Raw genomic sequence first — 17,883 nt, 5'->3', positions numbered from 1 at the left:
AGTTAGAATCTTTAATATTTGCAAACAAAATGAAGGTTTCCTATTTAGAATAACGAGCTGTCAGGTTAGTAAAACAGCGGTATCGGAACCGATTCAATCATATAGTTTGTAGTGTACATAGATTTGCAAAACAATGGTAAAAGGAATATTTCTGAACTTTATTTTATCTCATGGTTACTGTGAAATTATGTGAATGTATCAATGTTATCTCAGCTTGCACAGCTTGAATTCATCGAATGAGTTTACCAAAAATGTAAATATTGCAGAATATACAGCCTCATGCTATAAAACTAAGCTCCATTTCATGCTGAATAAACTAAATTATTAATGTATCTTAAAAAGAAAACTATCTTTAGATATCTTTAAAAAAAAAAAAAAAAAAATCGGATTAAACGATTTTTATCCACCCTGACCAGAATGTATACTGACTGAGTTGCATGCGGACAGGAGTTCAGGCATTCTGACACACAGGATCTGTGCCAGAATGTATACTGAGCTGCATGTGCACAGGAGCTGCACTGGAATGTATACTGCCTTAGTAACAGACTGACATGGGTGGCATGGATGGATGAGGCTGCAATGGGCACAGAGCAGCACTGTGGGCACTACAGATCCAGTCCACAGCGCTGCTGCACCCAATCTCTCCCCTCTCCGTTCACACTGTACAGAGAGGGGAGAGAAGAACGGGACATGGTGTCGGTTTGTTTACAAGTGAGTGATCATTTGATGGAGTAATCACATGGTAAACGGGCGCTGTCAGCGGCCATTTACCATGATGCGCCGAGTCATCGCTGATACTCGTGTGCGCGCACCCCAGGAGTGCGATTCTGGGAAGATGTTATCATGCAGCTATAGCGCGGTTGTTAAGTGGTTAAAGTAACACAGTGCTGAATAGCAAAAAATGGCCTGATGAGGAAGGGGGTGAAACCTTTCCAAGGTCACGTTTTTAACAGGTCCCCCAAACCTAAATGAGCAATTACCTCTTGCCGTGCAGGCGTAGCCCTACTTCAAAGGATAATGGTTGCAGACTGTGACAGCCCACAATCTCCTTTTAGTACCAAACAACCAACCCTGAGACTTGTAGTACAGATTTCACAGGAGGTTGTTTGCCCAGAACCTCAGCCATTCATAAAAAAACCTTGTATTCTTTACACTGAATGCAAGCCGTCCTGTGATTGTGACATTCATCCATTCGCAGAATGTCCGCCTTTCAGGAGGTTTCACCCCTTAAAAGTTCCTGCACAAGATTCAAAAAGCCCAGTTTGGGTAGCTTTCCCAAAAAGTGCATCATTGTCTGGACTGAATTCAAAAACAATTATGTCCAGTTTGAAGATAATGCAAACTGCAAGTTCTTAGGACTGACACTAAGTTGGCTTATAGAGACAGGCCTGTGTTTGCACCAATATTTGTTGTGCAACGGCATACTGGAATCCTAAAGAGTGTCAGACATGCTTTATGAATTAGTCTGAACCCTTTTAGTGATAAATGTCAATGAATGTAGGGATATTAGATTGCCCTAATATTGTGCTGGATACCTCCAGATGTGTTGTGGTTCTGTACAGTACATTGCACAGTGGTTTAGGATTGTACATGCATTGTCTCATTTCTAAAAGATTTTCCTTTCCACTTTTAAATATATAAATCCTTTTTTTTTTCTCCCCCACAGGAAATCCAGTCTTTAATCTCTCTCTATGGGGGAAATTTTAGTAATATTCCTGATGACCATGGAAAGGTATGTCATTTACATTTAATTATCTTTGTCAGGACACCTGTTTTGTCCTAAAGCAGGGGTGCCCAACCAGTGGCCCGGGGGCCACATGTGGCCTGCGGAGCCCTCTGATGGGGCCCACAACCTCCTGCTCTGGGGTAGAATAGAAAGAATACTGTTATTAAAGGTCAGTTTATTACTAAAATCACAGTGTATATATGGGCATATCTTTTCTGCAGTGGTTACTGGGCTGCTTTCAAACTGATCTGCAAGTGCAGAGCAGTTTACCTGCAGGTTACCTACCTGCACTGAGCCATAGACTTCTATTATTACCTGCGAGTTTGGTGAGCTTTCTGAAAGTGCACCAAACCTGCAGAATATAATAGAAGTCTATTGCAAACTACAGGAAAGCCAAAGGTAAACTGCGTTGCACACGTGGTGCGGGTAAATCAGTGTGAAGGCAGCCTTGGACCGCTTTCACATGGTCAGTCTGACCAATTGGACCCTCCATTTACCTCTAAGTAGTGGCAAACATAAACCGACTTGTGTTCTACCTTCAATACGATCCACCAAAAAGTATCGTGGGCTGCGTCTGTGCAAATGCAGAGTGGACATGGATATGCCATTCACCCGCTCCGCTTATTGTGGCCCATGATCGGTTACCAAGTCGCCTAAGTGGCCCTTGCTCTTCAAAAGGTTGGGCACCCCTGTCCTAAAGCTTTGTCTTAAAACCCAAGGGCAGGCAAAACTTTTCATTTTGTTTTGGATAGAACAGGCAGGGTCAAGACAAGGGGTGGGCAGAAGGGGTACATGCCCTGGGGGGCACTGAGAGCCAATGAGAGCTCCCCTCTCCAGCTACCTGAATGACAGGAGTCACTCCTGTCATTCAGAACAGAGCACAGTGCAGGGCTGAAATAACAAAGTAAAATCCTCCCTCCAGTTGTGGGACTGGATCTCCTCCATCAGTTTCAGGGGCTCTGGTGCAGGACAGCAGAACAACCTGGAGGCAGAGACTCCTTTGTAAGCTATTGCTGTTTGTTGTGTGGGCGGGAATGCGGATCCCACCGCTGTTCCACCTGCTCACCGGCTCGCGTGGAGGAGGAAGATGTGAGCTGAGCAGGATTGAGTGTGTGCTGAGATGAGCTCAGCCGGTGATATTTTATGTCATTGCTGCTGCTCCCTGTCTATCACCAGAGTACAGGAAGTAGGAGAATTTGGGCTTGGAGCAGTTTGGAATTGAGGAGGGGGCTAACATTGCCATTGCAAGTGGCGTATGGGGGATCCTGCCATGAGGATCAGTGCGGGGGGGGGGGGGGGGGGTGAACTTGTTACTGCCTGTGCAAGCAAGGCAGATCTCCGTTCTGACGGGGGATCACACAAAGATCCTGTCTTTAACACACTAACACAGTTAACCCTTTGATCGCCCCTGATGTTAACCCCTTCCCTGCCAGTGTTAGTAGTACAATGTCAGTGCATTATTTTAGCACTGATCACTGTAATAATGTCACTCGTTCCCAAAAAAAGTGTAAAAAAATGTCAGGTGATCTGTTTGCCGCAATGTCGCAGTCCCACTAAAAATCGCAGATCGCCACCATTACTAGTTAAAGCGGGACTGTACTGGGGAAAAAAATATTAAAAGCCAGCAGCTATAAATACTACAGCTGCTGACTTTTAATAAATGGACACTCACCTGTCCCGGGGTCCAGCGATGCCGAGGCCGATCGATCTCTCGGCTGCTGCCGCCACCATTCTAGGTGAGGGAGGAAGTGAAGCGAATCGGCTTCACTTCCCGGTTCCCTACTGCGCATGCGCGAGTCGCGTAGCGCAATAGGAATTGTCCGCGCTGTCTCTGGGACCCGTGTGTGTCCCAGCAGACAGCGTGGCAGGACAGGAAGAGGCATAGACTCCCACGGGAGTCTATGCCCGGAAGTGGGTGTAAATACCTGTCTTTGACAGGTATCTCCACCCCCCTCCCCCCTGTAAGGTGCCAATTGTGACACCGGAGGGGGGGAGGGTTCCGATCAGCGGAAGTTCCACTTTAGGGTGGAACCCCGCTATAAACAAAAAAAAATGCCATAAAACTATCCCCTATTTTGTAGACACTATAACCTTTGCACAAACCAATCAATATAACGCTTATTGTTTTTTTTTTTACCAAATAAAAAGTAGCAGAATACATATTGGCCTAAATTGTTAAAGAAATGCGATTTTTGTAATTTTTTTTTTTTTATTATTGCATATTTTTTTTATAGCAGGAAGTAAAAAAAAAAAAAAAAAAAAAAAAAATATATATATATATATATATATATATATATATATATATATATATATATATATAATTTTTTTTTTCAAAATCGTTTGTCTTTTTTTTTTTGTTTATAGCGGGAAAAAAACCCCCAAAAAACACAGGTGATCAAATACCACCACAAGAAAGCTTTATTTGTGGGAAAAAAAGGACATACATTTTTTGGGTACAGTGTCGCACGCCTGCACAATTATCAGTTAACCACTTCAATATAGGGCACTTTCCCCCCGTCCTGCCCAAGTCAATTTTCAGATTTCAGCACTGTCACTTTTTAAATTGCGCGGTCATGCTACACTGTACCCAAACAAAATTTTTATAATTTTGTTCCCACAAATAGAGCTTACTTTTGGTGGTATTTGATCACCTCCTGGGGTTTTTGTTTTTTGCTAAACAAATAAGACTGAAAATTTGGAAAGAAAAGTTTTTCTTTGTTTCTGTATTTTGTAAATAACTAAGTTTTCTCCTTCACTGATGGGCACTGATGAGGTGGTACTGATGAGAACTGATAGGCAGCACTGATGGGCACTCATAGGTGGCACTGATGTGCAGCACTCATAGGTGGCACAGATGGGCACTGAAAGGCCATACTGATGGGCACTGATGGGTGGCCTTGATGGGCATCACTGATATGGAGGCACTGGCAGGCATTGCTGTTGGTACTGTGGCATACCTGGTGGTCCTGGGTGGGCATTCTTGGGGGGCGGGGGGCTGTGCTGATAATCAGTGGAGACGCCCCCTGTCAGGAGAGCCGCCAATCAGCTCTACTCTATTCGCATCTGTCAGACGCAAGTGAGGAAAAGCCGATACACGGCTTTTCCTGTTTACATCGTGATCAGCTGTGATTGGACACAGCTAATCATGTGGTAAAGAGCCTCCATCAGGGGCTCTTTACCGAGATCAGTGTTGAGGGTGGGGTGAATGTGATTTGTTGAAGGACAAGTTCATTTAAGGTGAATCTGGGTGCTTGAGCTATTTTTCTTGTAGTGGTTCAAATTTTATTACCCTATTAAGAGTACATGTATACCTGTACTGAAGCCTTAGGGAGATCGGGAGACACATCTACATATGTATGTCATATCATTCCTTGTACGTTTCCCCATCCTATGTTAAAACTAGGAAACTGCACATCAGTGCCTCTGCTTGAGGGGCTGGCGATCTCACACTAGTAGAAAGGAAGACCTTCCCACAATTTTTCCTTACAAAGGTGAGCAGTTGGTCTGAAAGGTTAGAGGTGCCAGTGGCAGGATTATGCTTGCAAATCAGTTGTTTCATTGCTGTTACCTTCTCACCGGTATATTAACCACCTGCCGACTGCTCATAGTATGTATACTGCGAGCGGTGGTGGCAGGTAATGGCACAGTCGCGTACGTGTATGGGACCAGCCTTCGTTCAGGTTTGTGGCGCGTGGGGTAGCAGATTTCAGCCGATGGTTTTGACTGAAACCTGCTGGTCGGCTCTGTCCAATCACACACACGTCTGTGTTTACAAAAATAACTCTGTAAACAGGGAACAAGCGATCTGGCTGTTTCTTCTCCCTAAAAAGCAGGCAGGAAAAAGGCCAAACTAAGAGCAGCACAAAATGTACATTTTACATTGTCACACACACAGTTAACCCCTTGATTGCCCCTAGATGTTAACCCTTTCCCAGCCAGCATCATTAGTACAGTGCTAGCACTGATCACTGCATATTGGTGTCACTAGCGACGTCCGTGTCCGTTAATGACCCTCCCAACCAGTTAGCGCCAGATTTCCCGCAACCCTATCACAGTCCCAGTAAAAGCAGCTGATCACCGCCATTACAGTATAGTGTCTATAGCTACGTTGATTCCAGTGTATATACTGTAGCATAGTTTGTATGCATTATAACTTTCACACAAACTAAGTAATATACATTTATTGGGATTTATTTTTTTAACCAAAAACATGTAGCAGAACACATTTTGGCCTAAATTTATGAAGACATTTTATTGGATATGTTTCATAACCTAAAGTAGAAAATATTGTTGGTGTTTTTTTTTTTTGTTTTTTTTATATAATAAAAAATAAAAATCCCAGTGGTGATCAAATACCACCAAAAAAATGCTCTAATTGTGTGAAAAAAAATCTAAAAATTTGGGTACAGTTTTTTACATAACCGTGCAATCGCCAGTTAAAGTAGCGCAGATCTGAATAGCAAAGAATGACCTGGACTTGAAGGAGGGAAAACCTTCCGGAGGTAAAGTGGTTAAAGTATATGTAAATCCTCACCTCATTCAGTTTAAAATAGAAATGAAAGGCAAAACATTTGTATATACATATAAAAACATTCTAAACACATAATCTCTGTTCCCAGCTGCATAAGGGGTTTCATATTGGAGTACGTTTGGCAACACAGACAGTTTAGATTTCTCAAAATCTTACATTTTACCCCCCTCTCCTTCCTTCCTTCTTACACATATACATACAGTATCTCACAAAAGTGAGTACACCCCCTCACATTTTTGTAAAAATTGTATTCTATCTTTTCATGTGACAACACAGAAGAAATAACACTTTGCTACAATGTAAAGTAGTGAGTGTACAGCTTGTATAACAGTGTAAATTTGCTGTCCCCTCAAAATATCTCAACACACAGCCATTAATGTCTAAACTGCTGAAAACAAAAGTGAATACACCCCTAAGTGAAAATTTCCAAATTGGGCCCAAAGAGTCAATATTTTGTGTGGCCACCATTATTTTCCAGCACTGCCTTAACCCTCTAGGAGATAGAGTTCACCAGATCTTCACAGGTTGCCACTGGAGTCCTCTTCCACTCCTCCATGATGACATCACGGAGCTGGTGGATGTTGGAGACCTTGCGCTCCTCCACCTTCCATTTGAGGATGCCCCACGGATGCTCAATAGGGTTTAGGTCTGGAGATGTGCTTGGCCAGTCCATCACCTTTACCCTCAGCTTTTTTTAGCAAGGCAGTGGTCATCTTGGAGGTGTGTTTGGGCTCGTTATGTTGGAATACTGCCCTGTGTCCCAGTCTCAAAAGGGAGGGGATCATGCTCTGCTCCAGTATGTCAGAGTACATGTTGGCATTCATAGTTCCCTCAATGAACTGTAGCTCCCCAGTGCTGGCAGCACTCATGCAGCCCCAGACCATGACACTCCCACCACCATGCTTGACATTAGACAAGACACACTTGTCTTTGTACTCCTCATCTGGTTGCTGCCACACATGCTTGACACCATTTGAAACAAATAAGTTTATCTTGGTCTCATCAGACCACAGGATATGGTTCCAGTAAACCATGTCCTTAGTCTGCTTGTCTTCAGCAAACTGTGGGCTTTATTGTGCATCATCTTTAGAAGATGCTTCCTTCTGGGATGACAACCATGCAGACCAATTTGATGCAGTGTGCAGCGTATGGTCTGAGCACTGACAGGCTGACCCCCCCCCCCCCCACCCCTTCAACCTCTGCAGCAATGCTGGCAGCACTCGTACGTATATTTCCCAAAGACAACCTCTGGATATGACGCTGAGCACACGCACTCAACTTCTTTAGTTGACCATGAAAAAGCCTGTTCTGAGTGGAACCTGTTCTGTTAAACTGCTGTATGGTCTTGGCCACCATGCTGTAGCTCAGTTTCAGGGTCTTGGTGCCATGTTGAACTTCCAGTGAGAGTGATAACACCAAATGTAACACACCTGCTCCCCGTTCACACCTGAGACCTTGTAATACTAACGAGTCACATGACATTGGGGAGGGAAAATGGCTAATTGGACCCAGTTTGGGATGTACTCACTTTTGTTGCCAGTGGTTTAGACATGAATGGCTGTGTGTGGAGTTATTTTGAGGGGACAGAAAATTTACAGTTATAAAAGTTGAACACTCACTACTTTACATTGTAGCAAAATGTCACTTCTTCAGTGTTGTCACTGTGAAATGTTTTGTGAGATACTGTATATATTATGGCTGTATATTTGAAATCTATTACCATGTACTGAGTGGGATTAGATACTTATGCTAAAAAACGACTTATATGGCTCTAATTCAATAGTTAAACAATACTGATCTGGTCGAGAATTGTAGAATGTTTTTGGATCTATTAAAATGTTTTCTTAGCATTGCAGGATGTCTATGTTGAGCATTACAATTTTTACCAATATTTCTGTATTCTTTTGTTTCACAGTCTCCATTCTGTGTGCTCAATATCCCTTGTGAGGAATTGGCAAGAAAAATAATGAAGCGGACGGTTTGTGCAAAGTAAGGCTTGGTAAATGGCCATCTTCCACTGTACCTAGTGTCCGGATTCTGTGACTACAATACAAGATGTTTTCTAGATGGACATTGGGGAGTCTGTCACTGTCTTGGCTCTGTTCCTGCAATGTCGGATGTATAGCTCTGGCATGAATAAGACTAGGATTTTTAAACTAAATGGAATTGATATTGGCCTATGATTGTTTGAGCACACATCAAAAAAAAAAAATCCTGGAGTTCAGCTTATTAAAAAGACAATTCAGCAATAAGCCACAGACCAGCTAGACATTATTGTTTGTGTAGTGGAAAATTGTGTTTTCATTTAAAGTACGTTTAAAGGCAGGGACTCCCCTTTTCTGATCTCCTTCTGAAAATGCTAGTTATCTGGCTGTCTTGATGACACTAGGCTCCAGTACTTTGAGTGGATTATTTGGATTAAGTATGCAGATCAGGTATATCAAAGAATATTCAGAAGTCCTTATCTACATATGCATTTCAGGTCAGTTACTCAAAGCACTAGGGACAGCATGACACCTGGGCAACCAGCATTTTCAGAAGCTGTGGCAGTCTCCTTCTTTGGCCAGGGGAGACTGAGGAAGTGCTTCTTCCTGCCTGCAGCAGACATAATATCTCGCAGCCTAAACAAAGTCATATTTGGGAGCTGAAAGACTGCTTTTGAATGACAATAGGTGCAGTTTTTTAAAAACACAATAATGTTGCTGGATATATTGACTCGTCAGATATTTACTTATGCTTGTAAAGTTATTGAAAAGTCCAATTAATTATTGCTTTTTAGCCTGTGTTAACCAATTACGAGATGATTAGTCAGTAAACACAGAATTTTGTAATCTCCTTAGATCTCTGTTTGAGCTGTGGGGTCATGGTAGAAATTTAACAGAACTAAAGCAATCCATCCAGAGCTATCATTCGGAAAGGATGGTAAGAAAATACAATGACATATATTTATCTGCATTTCTGCCTGTGTTCTGTTAGTAATTTTCACTATTTCGTTTAGGTACCTTATCTTCAACCTAACTCGACGTACAAAATCAGCATTCACACTTTTAATAAGACCTTAACACAGACAGAAAAACTTGTGAAGATTGATGTAAGTAATCCTTCTTTATTTCTGACATGCATTGCTCTGTGAAGAAGTGATAAGGGGAATGTACAAGTTAAATTGCCACTACTTTAAACTTCACCTGGGCTTCCTTGTGGTTTAACGGACTCCAGCCATTTGACTGGGCCGAGCCGCATGCATGGTAGTCATGGCCAAGGCACTGTTTTCTCTATGGACAGCACACCGTACATAGAGAGCGTAGTGCACATACGCTGGTACCATCACCAGCGCTGCTACAGTAAGTATCTCTTAAATGGTGTACGTTTAGGAGATACTTACTGCACCTACAGGTAAGCTTATTATAGGCTTACCTGTGTGTAGAAATGTAAAAAAAACAAAAACGCCTTTGCTACCACTTTAGGAAATGTCTGAGAACACTGTCTTCTGGCTTTACCTCTTTAGGCATGGTAGGCATTGTACCCATTGTGCCCATGTCTATGGACTAGACATCTAGTGCAGAGGGGTGAAGGTGCAGGTGGATTAGACCCAGTAGATGCCTAAAAGCTACTTTTACCCTGGGGTGGGGGGCGTTAGCGGTAAAGCGCTGCTAATTTTAGCAGTGCTTTTTGGCCACTAGCAGGGAACTTTTCACCCCCGCTAGTGGCCAAATAAAGGGTTAAAATTGGTGCTACTGCATCGGTGCCTGTTGATTTCAATGGGCAGGAGCGGTGTATGTTCTCAAATCTAATAGATACAAAGTATGTGTTTTTAAAGTGTCTCAACCATCATACAATTATCACAAATGAGACTTTGGATTTGTAAGAGTTATAATCTGCCATGACCATATATAAGTACAAATGCAAAATAAATCTGTCCATGTCATAAAGATGAGTTTCCTCTTCCAAAACCGTGTCCTTAGAAATAAAGTGCCCAGTGTACAATGTGTTTAAACAATTTTCAATTATTCCTTTTTCTCTTATATTCACCGACCGACACAGTTCGTCTCTTAGCCATTGGCTTGTTACGCCACCTTTAGGAGAATACTAGGCATTACATGTTATGTAAAACACAGAACTTTCCAGTTCCGCCCACGGGGCGGTCCCTTAGGTAACAGCCCCACAGCATGCCATGCAGTCATCAATTTTATTTTGCCTAGTGAAGGAGAAGGACCTAGGAACCCTGACGGGCCCATCAGTCCGTCTTTTTTTTTTTCTGCAGAAGCTTGGCTTTTTGCACAAGATGATAGATCCTGTGATCTGCTATCAACAGCTGGCTGGGTGACAGGCTGGATACCCTTATCCTTGTAGTCTCCCCAGCCTGTCCATCGAGTGCGTTCAGGTCGCAGCTCCGTGCTAGGCCGGCCACGATGAAACCTCAGCTCCAGAGGTGGTTGGTGAGCTTTTATGCTCCTGGGCGCACATATGACCGGGCTATTGATGTCTGCGTCACAGTGTGCCAAGGCCAGCAGCCACCCTGTACTGATCAGAGAGTGGGTCTTTAATGGAATGTCTCCCAGCTCTTCAGGACTGGTAAGTTCAGCTCTCCCTGCCTCGGTGGGGCTGAGCAGTTGGGCATTCCCTGGGAAGTCGATTCGGGGGTCCCTCACCTCCCTCTCTTCTCTCCCTCTCTTCTCTCCCTGTCCCTATCTTCCCTCCCTGTGGGGGATGCTACATGTGGCTGCTGAACGATGTGTGTGTGTGTGTGTGTGTGTGTCTCTGTCCAGGGGCTCTCCGGGGGGGGGGTTTCACCTGTGGGGGGGGGCTGCGCTGGCTGGCTGTGTCCTGAGTCCTGTTTTTCATGTCCCTGGAGGTGCCTGTGAGGCTGTGTCTGTGTCCCTTGCAGCAGTGATCAGCCATTTGTTCAGCTCTGTCCCTCATGGTTTTAGCATCAGTGGCCATCTTGGGTGTGGGCAAGGGAAAGCATGCTCTCCTGGGCATTAACGGCCATTTTCCCTGTGATTTGTCCTTATATTGGACGTTTTTCAGCGTTCTCTAGCGGCAGCATGTGTCCCTGTGCTCTGGCGGACATTTTCCCACTTTTTTATGTCCTTATACTGGACGCTGGGCGGCCATTTCCTTTGAGCCTGAGCACATTGCAGAGCGGTTTGAGCACCATTAGCAGCAGCTATCACTGACACAGAGCGGATTTCTCTGCACCTGGGAGCCAACAGAGACCACAGGCCCTACCTGCTGGATAGCGCAGAACTTTTCAGGGTGGCGAGTCCTGCAGGAAAGAGCCCCTCTGCCGGCAGCAGTAAGGAGGGTGGGACTGTCACTGTCATAAGTCCCCTTCAGGTGGCAGACAGGGCAGGGTGTTTCTTCCTCCGAAATCCAGGCAACTGCAACCGGTTCACCTGCGGAATGCTCAGTTCGTTCCTCAATTAGTTCGTTGACAAGATGGAGGCAGTGCGTGGGCGCAAAGGTACTAAAAAGCGGCCCCTGCCCCCGTCGTTTCAGATGACGCTGACCCAGGACCATTCGGACAGTGAGGACGAGTCCCCGTCCAGGTCCGTGCACGACAAAGCGCTTGTTCGAGCACTTATCACAGCTGTGCATGATACTCTAAAATTCAGGAGCCAGCAGATACCTCTGCTGATGTAGCGGTCCCTTTTGGGTCCCGTAAGCCAGCCCTTTCACCGAAGGTGTTCCCGTATCTGACTTATTTTGACAAGTTCATTTACAAGGAATAGGGTCGACCGCAACTGACCTTTTCGGTTCCCAAATACATGGCGGTACATTACCCCTTTGAGGAGAGCCTTCTCAAAGTGGTTGACCTTCCTGTATCCAGGTTAAACAAAGTAACCACGATCCCGGTAGAGGGGACTCCTGCATTTAAGGATCCCACGGACAGGAAGGCCGAGGCAGTGGCTCGTTCCTTGTTTACGGTTGTGGGGTCAGCCGTGCGACCAGTACTGGCATCCGCACTTGTGTCGCAGACACTAACTGAGTGGGCAAAACTGTTGCACCACGAATTGGGAGAATAACAGGCTTCTCCTGTCTGCTTGGAACTAGCAGACCAACTAGTGTAAGGCCTTAAGTACGTTTGTGATGCGGCCCTGGATATTCTTATCCAGGGTTTCAGTGTCAGCAGTGGTATTGCGGCGCCTGATTTGGTTAAAATGCTGGTCCGCCGACCAGGCATCCAAGAAAGCCCTGACGGATCTGCCCTTCCTTGGCGACCGGCTCTTCGGAGCCTCTTTGGATGACATTATTAAAAATGCCACAGGTGGTAAGAGTACACTACTCCCACAGGCCAGGAAGGCTAAGGAACCACGCCGTAGGCAAGGGCCCTCCTTTTCCGCTCACAATCGGCTTTTTCGTTCGCCTGGAGCGTCGGCAAAACGTCCCCAGCCTAACAAGCCTGCGAACAAAAGTGCTACCGCATGAAGGTTTGCCCCCACCCATGACTCGGGTGGGGGGTCGCCTTCAGGAGTTTGCAGCCCAGTGGTCCTCCCGACTGTCTGTCCAATGGGTCTGCGATCTGATTTTCTACGGCTACAAGATAGAGTTCCTCTCTTGGCCCCAAAACAGATTCTTCCCCTCCAGCATACCCGTTCTTCCAGATCGCCAGGCAGCCCTCTTGGGGGCAGTAAGGGACCTGCTGAATCGCAGGGTGATTGTACCTGTTCCAGAATCGTAACATTTCCAGGGGTTCTACTCAAACCTGTTTTTAGTTCTCAAGAAGGAAGGGGTACATCCAATTTTGAAACTAAAAGCCCTCAATCACTTTGTGAAAGTGCAGAGGTTCAGAATGGAATCGGTTCGCTCTGTAGTCGCTGTACTCCATCAAGGAGACTCCCTGGCGTCCTTAGACATCCAGGATGCGTACCTGCACATGCCCATATGCCTTTGGCATCAAAAGTTTCTGCGGTTTGCAGTCGGAGAAGCCCACTACCAGTTTGTAACTCTCCCTTTTGGTTTGGCATCAGCCCCCCGAGTATTCACCAAGGTATTGGCTCCTGTTTTGGCGTTGCTGCAGCAACGCGGGATCGCGATCATGGGATACCTAGACGATCTCCTCCTGAGAGCTTCTTCCACCTCAGAGTTAGAAGAGGATGTGGCGATCACCATGCAGACCCTGCAAGAATTTGGGTGGCTGTTGAAAATAAAAAAGTCAGTGATAGTACCAACTCAGAGTTTGGAGTACTTAGGCTTGTTGCTGGACTACAGAGAAGCGAGAGTGTTTCTCCCTTCAGACAAGCTGCAGACTTTCAGAGCCGCTGTAAAACTGCTGATGAACTGCAAGTGGTCGTCGCTTCGCTTTTGCATGTGAGTCCTGGGTCTCATGGTGGCCTCCTTCTAGGCAGTACCGTATGCCCAGTTCCACACCAGAGTTCTGCAGGAGGAGATTTTGACGAAGTGGGACAAATCTCCGTTGTTCCTGGATCGACAGATCCAGGTGAGCCAGTTGGTCAGAGATTCCCTGATCTGGTGGCTGAGGTCCCCGGTGCTTCAGTCCGGAAGTTGTTCCTACCTCTGAAATGGACAGTGATCACAACGGATGCCAGCCTAACCGGCTGGGGTGGAGTGACGGGGGTTCAGTCGACTCAGGGCCTCTGGTCGACGGAGGAATCCAAGTTGCCGATCAATCTGTTTGAACTAAGAGCGATCAGGCTATGCCTCTCCACATGGTCGATGGGACTGCAAGGGCGTCCGATCAGGATCCAGTCAGACAACGCCACTGCAGTGGCATACGTCAATCACCAAGGAGGAACAAGAAGCTCAGCCGCCGCACGGGAGATCGCTCGCATACTTCGGTGGGCAGAGCGACATGTACCGGCCCTGTCGGCCATTTACATCCCGGGAGTGGAGAACTGGCAGGCGGACTACCTAAGTCACCAGATGCTGGACTCAGGAGAATGGGTGTTGCATCTGGAGGTATTCAGGCTACTGTGCCTGCGATGGGGAATGCCAGACGTGGATCTTCTGGCCTCCTGTTTCAATTGGAAGGTGACGAGATTCGTGTGCCGGACAAGAGATCCGTGGGCAGACATGTCAGACGCGCTGGTGGCTCCGTGGGATCAGTACCAGCTGATTTACGCCTTTCCTCAACTAAAACTGTTACCACGTCTGCTTCGCAGAGTGGAAGTCGAGGGGATCCTGGTAATTCTGGTTGCCCCAGATTGGCCTCAGCATCCTTGGTATGCAGACCTAGTGCGTCTGGTGGCAGACGCCGCATGGCGACTGCCATTACGAGAGGACCTTCTGTCTCAAGGTCCGATTTTTCCATCCTGCTTTACCATCGCTGGTTTTAACGGCATGGCTATTTAGAGCCAGGTGATGAGGAACCGGGGTCTGTCGGACTCGGTGTTGAGAGCATGGAAATCTTCCCGGAAGATATATCATCGTACCTAGAAGGCCTACATCTCCATGTGTGAGGAGAAAGGATGGCATCCACGCTCCTTCTCTATATCCAGGATCCTGCTGTTTCTTCAGCAAGGAATGACCAGAAATTGGCGTTAAGCACCATTAAAGGACAAATATCAGCCCTGGCTGTCTTTTTTTTTTTTTTCAACGACCTTTGGCATCTCACTCACTAGTGAGTACTTTTGTTCAGGGGGTGTGACATGTAGTCCCTCCGGTGCACCCACCGTTACCCCCCGTAGGATCTGAAACTGGTGTTATCGGCGCTTCAAAAACCGCAGTTTGAAAATATCAGGGAGATTCCCCTGTTGACTCTTTCCCAGAAAGTGGTCTTTCTAGTGGCCATCACATCGGCCAGGAGGGTTTCAGAACTGGCGGCTTAGGGCAACTTGCTGGTCAATCTGGTGATCCACAAGGATAAGGTGGTGTTGTGTTCGCAACCGTCCTTTCTGTCGAAAGTGGTCTTTTCACATCAATGAGGACATTGTGTTACTGTATTTGTGTCCTAAGCCGACACATCCTAAGGAGGTGGCCCTTCACGCTCTCCCTTCCGGAAGTCAGACTCAGTTTTTTTCAGTGGCTGGTACAAAGAAAGGCATGACGGTCTCGTCGGCCACCATTTTCAGACAGATTGTAGTACAAGCCTACGCCTTGAAGGGGCAGGTGCCCCCCTTTCCGTTCACGACCCACTCCACAAGGGCAATCAGAACGTCTTGGGCCTTCTGATACCAAGCGTCTGTCGCTCAAGCGTGTAAAGCAGCGACCTGATCGTCAGTCCACACGTTTACCAAGTTCTACAAGGTAGACGTCAGTGCATCGGCTGCCTGTTTTGGCCGCAAAGTTTTGCAGGCGGCTGTATAGTTGCAATTGTGTATGCAATTTTTCCCTTTTTCCTTTTTTTTTTTTTTTTTTGGGGTAAAAACACAGTACCTTTACGTTAATGCACTGTTGCATTCATTTCCACAGTTTTTGGTGCGGTCCCTCCTGTTGCGGGTTCCCTGGTTTTGTGGGTTTTGTGATGGTTTGTTCCACGCACTGTTGTTTTTGTGGGTAAAGTTACACTAGTTCCCACTTGCCATGGTGGATAAAGTTTTTATGCTGTTTTTCCCACCCCTCGTTTTGGCACTGCTTGGGGACGTCTCAATGGTTGAGAGGAGCTGTGTCGGTCGATGAATATAAGAGAAAATAGGATTTTTTGTACTCACCGTAAAATCCTTTTCTCTGTAATTCACCGACCGACACAGCACCCGCCCCTCCTGTTTTTCTTTACGTTATACTGCCTGTTGACGTACTGATGGCTGAATGGCAGGCTGTGGGGTTGTTGCCTAAGGGACCGTCCCTTGGGCAGAACTGGAAAGTTCTGTGTTTTACATAACATGTAATGCCTAGTATTCTCCTAAAGGTCGCGTAACAAGCCAATGGCTAAGAGAGGAGCTGTGCCGGTCGGTGAATTACAGAGAAAAGGATTTTACAGTGAGTACAAAAAATCCTATTTTTTTCTTCCACCATTTTATTTTTATTTTTTATTTTTTATGGTTTACCACAGTGCACCCTAAGGAATAGGCACTCGCCAGGTGATTTTAACCACTTATTTATAAGTTGGTGAAAGCTAGCATTTTAGCTAGATCCACTTTCTTTTTAGGCCCCTTTCACACATGTTGTTTGATCAGGTCCACCTATTCTTTTCTGGACCTGCTTGGACACTCTATTCATCTCTATGGAATGACTGATGTCAGATGTAACATGTCCACTGACATCCAGCACTATCTGATCCGGTCTGCCAAATCCAGACAAATGGAATGGATTCGAACAGGCAATCCATTTCCATCCGATCTTCCATAGAGGACAGCAGGGCCCTGACAGGTCTGTCTCCGCACAGTGAACGAAGACGGACCAGTCATGCGCTTGCTCATCGGAGATCAATGGCTCAATCCCCGCTGAGCAAACGGAGTCCGTCAAAACAGACAGGCTATGTGTTAAAGGGGCCTTATTCCTTTCTCCACCTTCAGAGTGCAGACTTTCTTTTCAGCAACTCAGAAAAAATAAAGAAGAGGCTCGCATAGTCTTATTTTTTTAAGATACATGTGTTCAGCATTGGAGAGGAAACCCAATATTCTGTTTAAGCTTGTGTGTAAAATGTTACCAGCGGGTCTTCCTCAACCAAAAATGAATTGCACTTGTTAAAGCGGAATTTCAGTCATTTTTTTCATCTTTCTATATGTGAAATCTTCTTCCCTTGTTGTTTTAACTTTTAGATAGTAAAACATATTTTTTTCTGCCAGTAAATACCTTCTACAGCCCTCTTCCTGTTTCTTATCTGGTCATTAGCCTAGGCTTATGACATCATGCACAACACTCTCTCTCACCTTTCTGAGAGTGTACCAGGAAGGGAGGGGGGGGAGTCATAAGAGGGCCAATGAGAGCTGCAGAGCTGGAGATGTGCCTCTGTGTGTAAATCCAGGAAGTGAACAGGCAGCAGCTTCAGCTGCCCACAGTTAAAATGGTTGCAGCCAGACTCAGTGGAGGGAGATTTTTGCAGCATATTTGGCAAGTACAGAATCACAGTATATATAAAATAATATCCAAAGTGGTGGGAGGGAAGCTTCAGAATGACAAAGATGTTTTTATTACAAATTATGTGAGCAGACCGCAGTTCCTCTTTAAGTAACAGTTTTAGTCCCGCCAATAAATTTTGTAATGAATATGGAATAATCTGTTATTTTCACATAATGAAACAGGGGATGGAATTCATACCATTTAAAGGAAGAGTGAGTTTACAGAATGCAGAACATATATTCTATGTGTTGGAGGATTATGGTCAAGACCCAAACAATGCACCTGAAGTCCCATTGCTGATCTACTTTGGCCGGTGGGTGAGTACCACAAGTTATATAACCATTTTTGACTGTTACTATCATTATTAGAATTGAATTTTCTACTCTGGATAGCCTTTGAAGTATGTTTGGTTAGAGTCAGACTTGCTTTTTACTTTCACTCTACAATCACTGGTAAGCACGTTCCTATTTACATATGAATATTATTTGAGTTATTATCAATCTTTTTTTTTATGCAGGGTACACAAATCCATTTTATCAGGTTAATAGGTTGTGAATGTGCCTCTGATATCCTGCTAAAAATCATGTTGATTGGACACAGCTGGTCACATGGTAAAGCGCAGCTGTGATTGCGATCAGCGGTGCCCATGGGGCGGGGTTCTGGG

General features: G+C 45.4%; 1 protein-coding gene across 2 annotated transcripts in view; it reads left to right on the top strand.

Moving 5' to 3' along the window:
* TRMT11 (tRNA methyltransferase 11) overlaps positions 1-17,883 on the top strand; it is a 145,700-nt gene that overhangs the window by 2,359 nt on the left and 125,458 nt on the right. The window contains exons 2-6 of one of the 2 annotated variants that reach the window (XM_077486939.1): positions 1,667-1,732; positions 8,173-8,246; positions 9,098-9,179; positions 9,256-9,348; positions 17,402-17,536. In XM_077486939.1, coding sequence (XP_077343065.1) covers positions 1,667-1,732; positions 8,173-8,246; positions 9,098-9,179; positions 9,256-9,348; positions 17,402-17,536 — 450 coding nt within the window. Of the gene's footprint in view, positions 1-1,666; positions 1,733-8,170; positions 8,257-9,097; positions 9,180-9,255; positions 9,349-17,401; positions 17,537-17,883 lie in introns of those variants that run through there. The other variant, XM_077486940.1, reaches the window with a different exon arrangement.

The sequence above is a fragment of the Lithobates pipiens genome, unplaced genomic scaffold (genome assembly GCF_037356315.1).
Source record: "Lithobates pipiens isolate NorthernLeopardFrog02 unplaced genomic scaffold, aLitPip1_a1.2 Scaffold_18, whole genome shotgun sequence".
In the NCBI taxonomy this organism is placed as follows: Eukaryota; Metazoa; Chordata; class Amphibia; order Anura; family Ranidae; genus Lithobates; species Lithobates pipiens.
The sequence above is the reverse complement of the archived record's forward strand: the minus strand, read 5'-3'. Positions and strand labels throughout refer to the sequence as shown.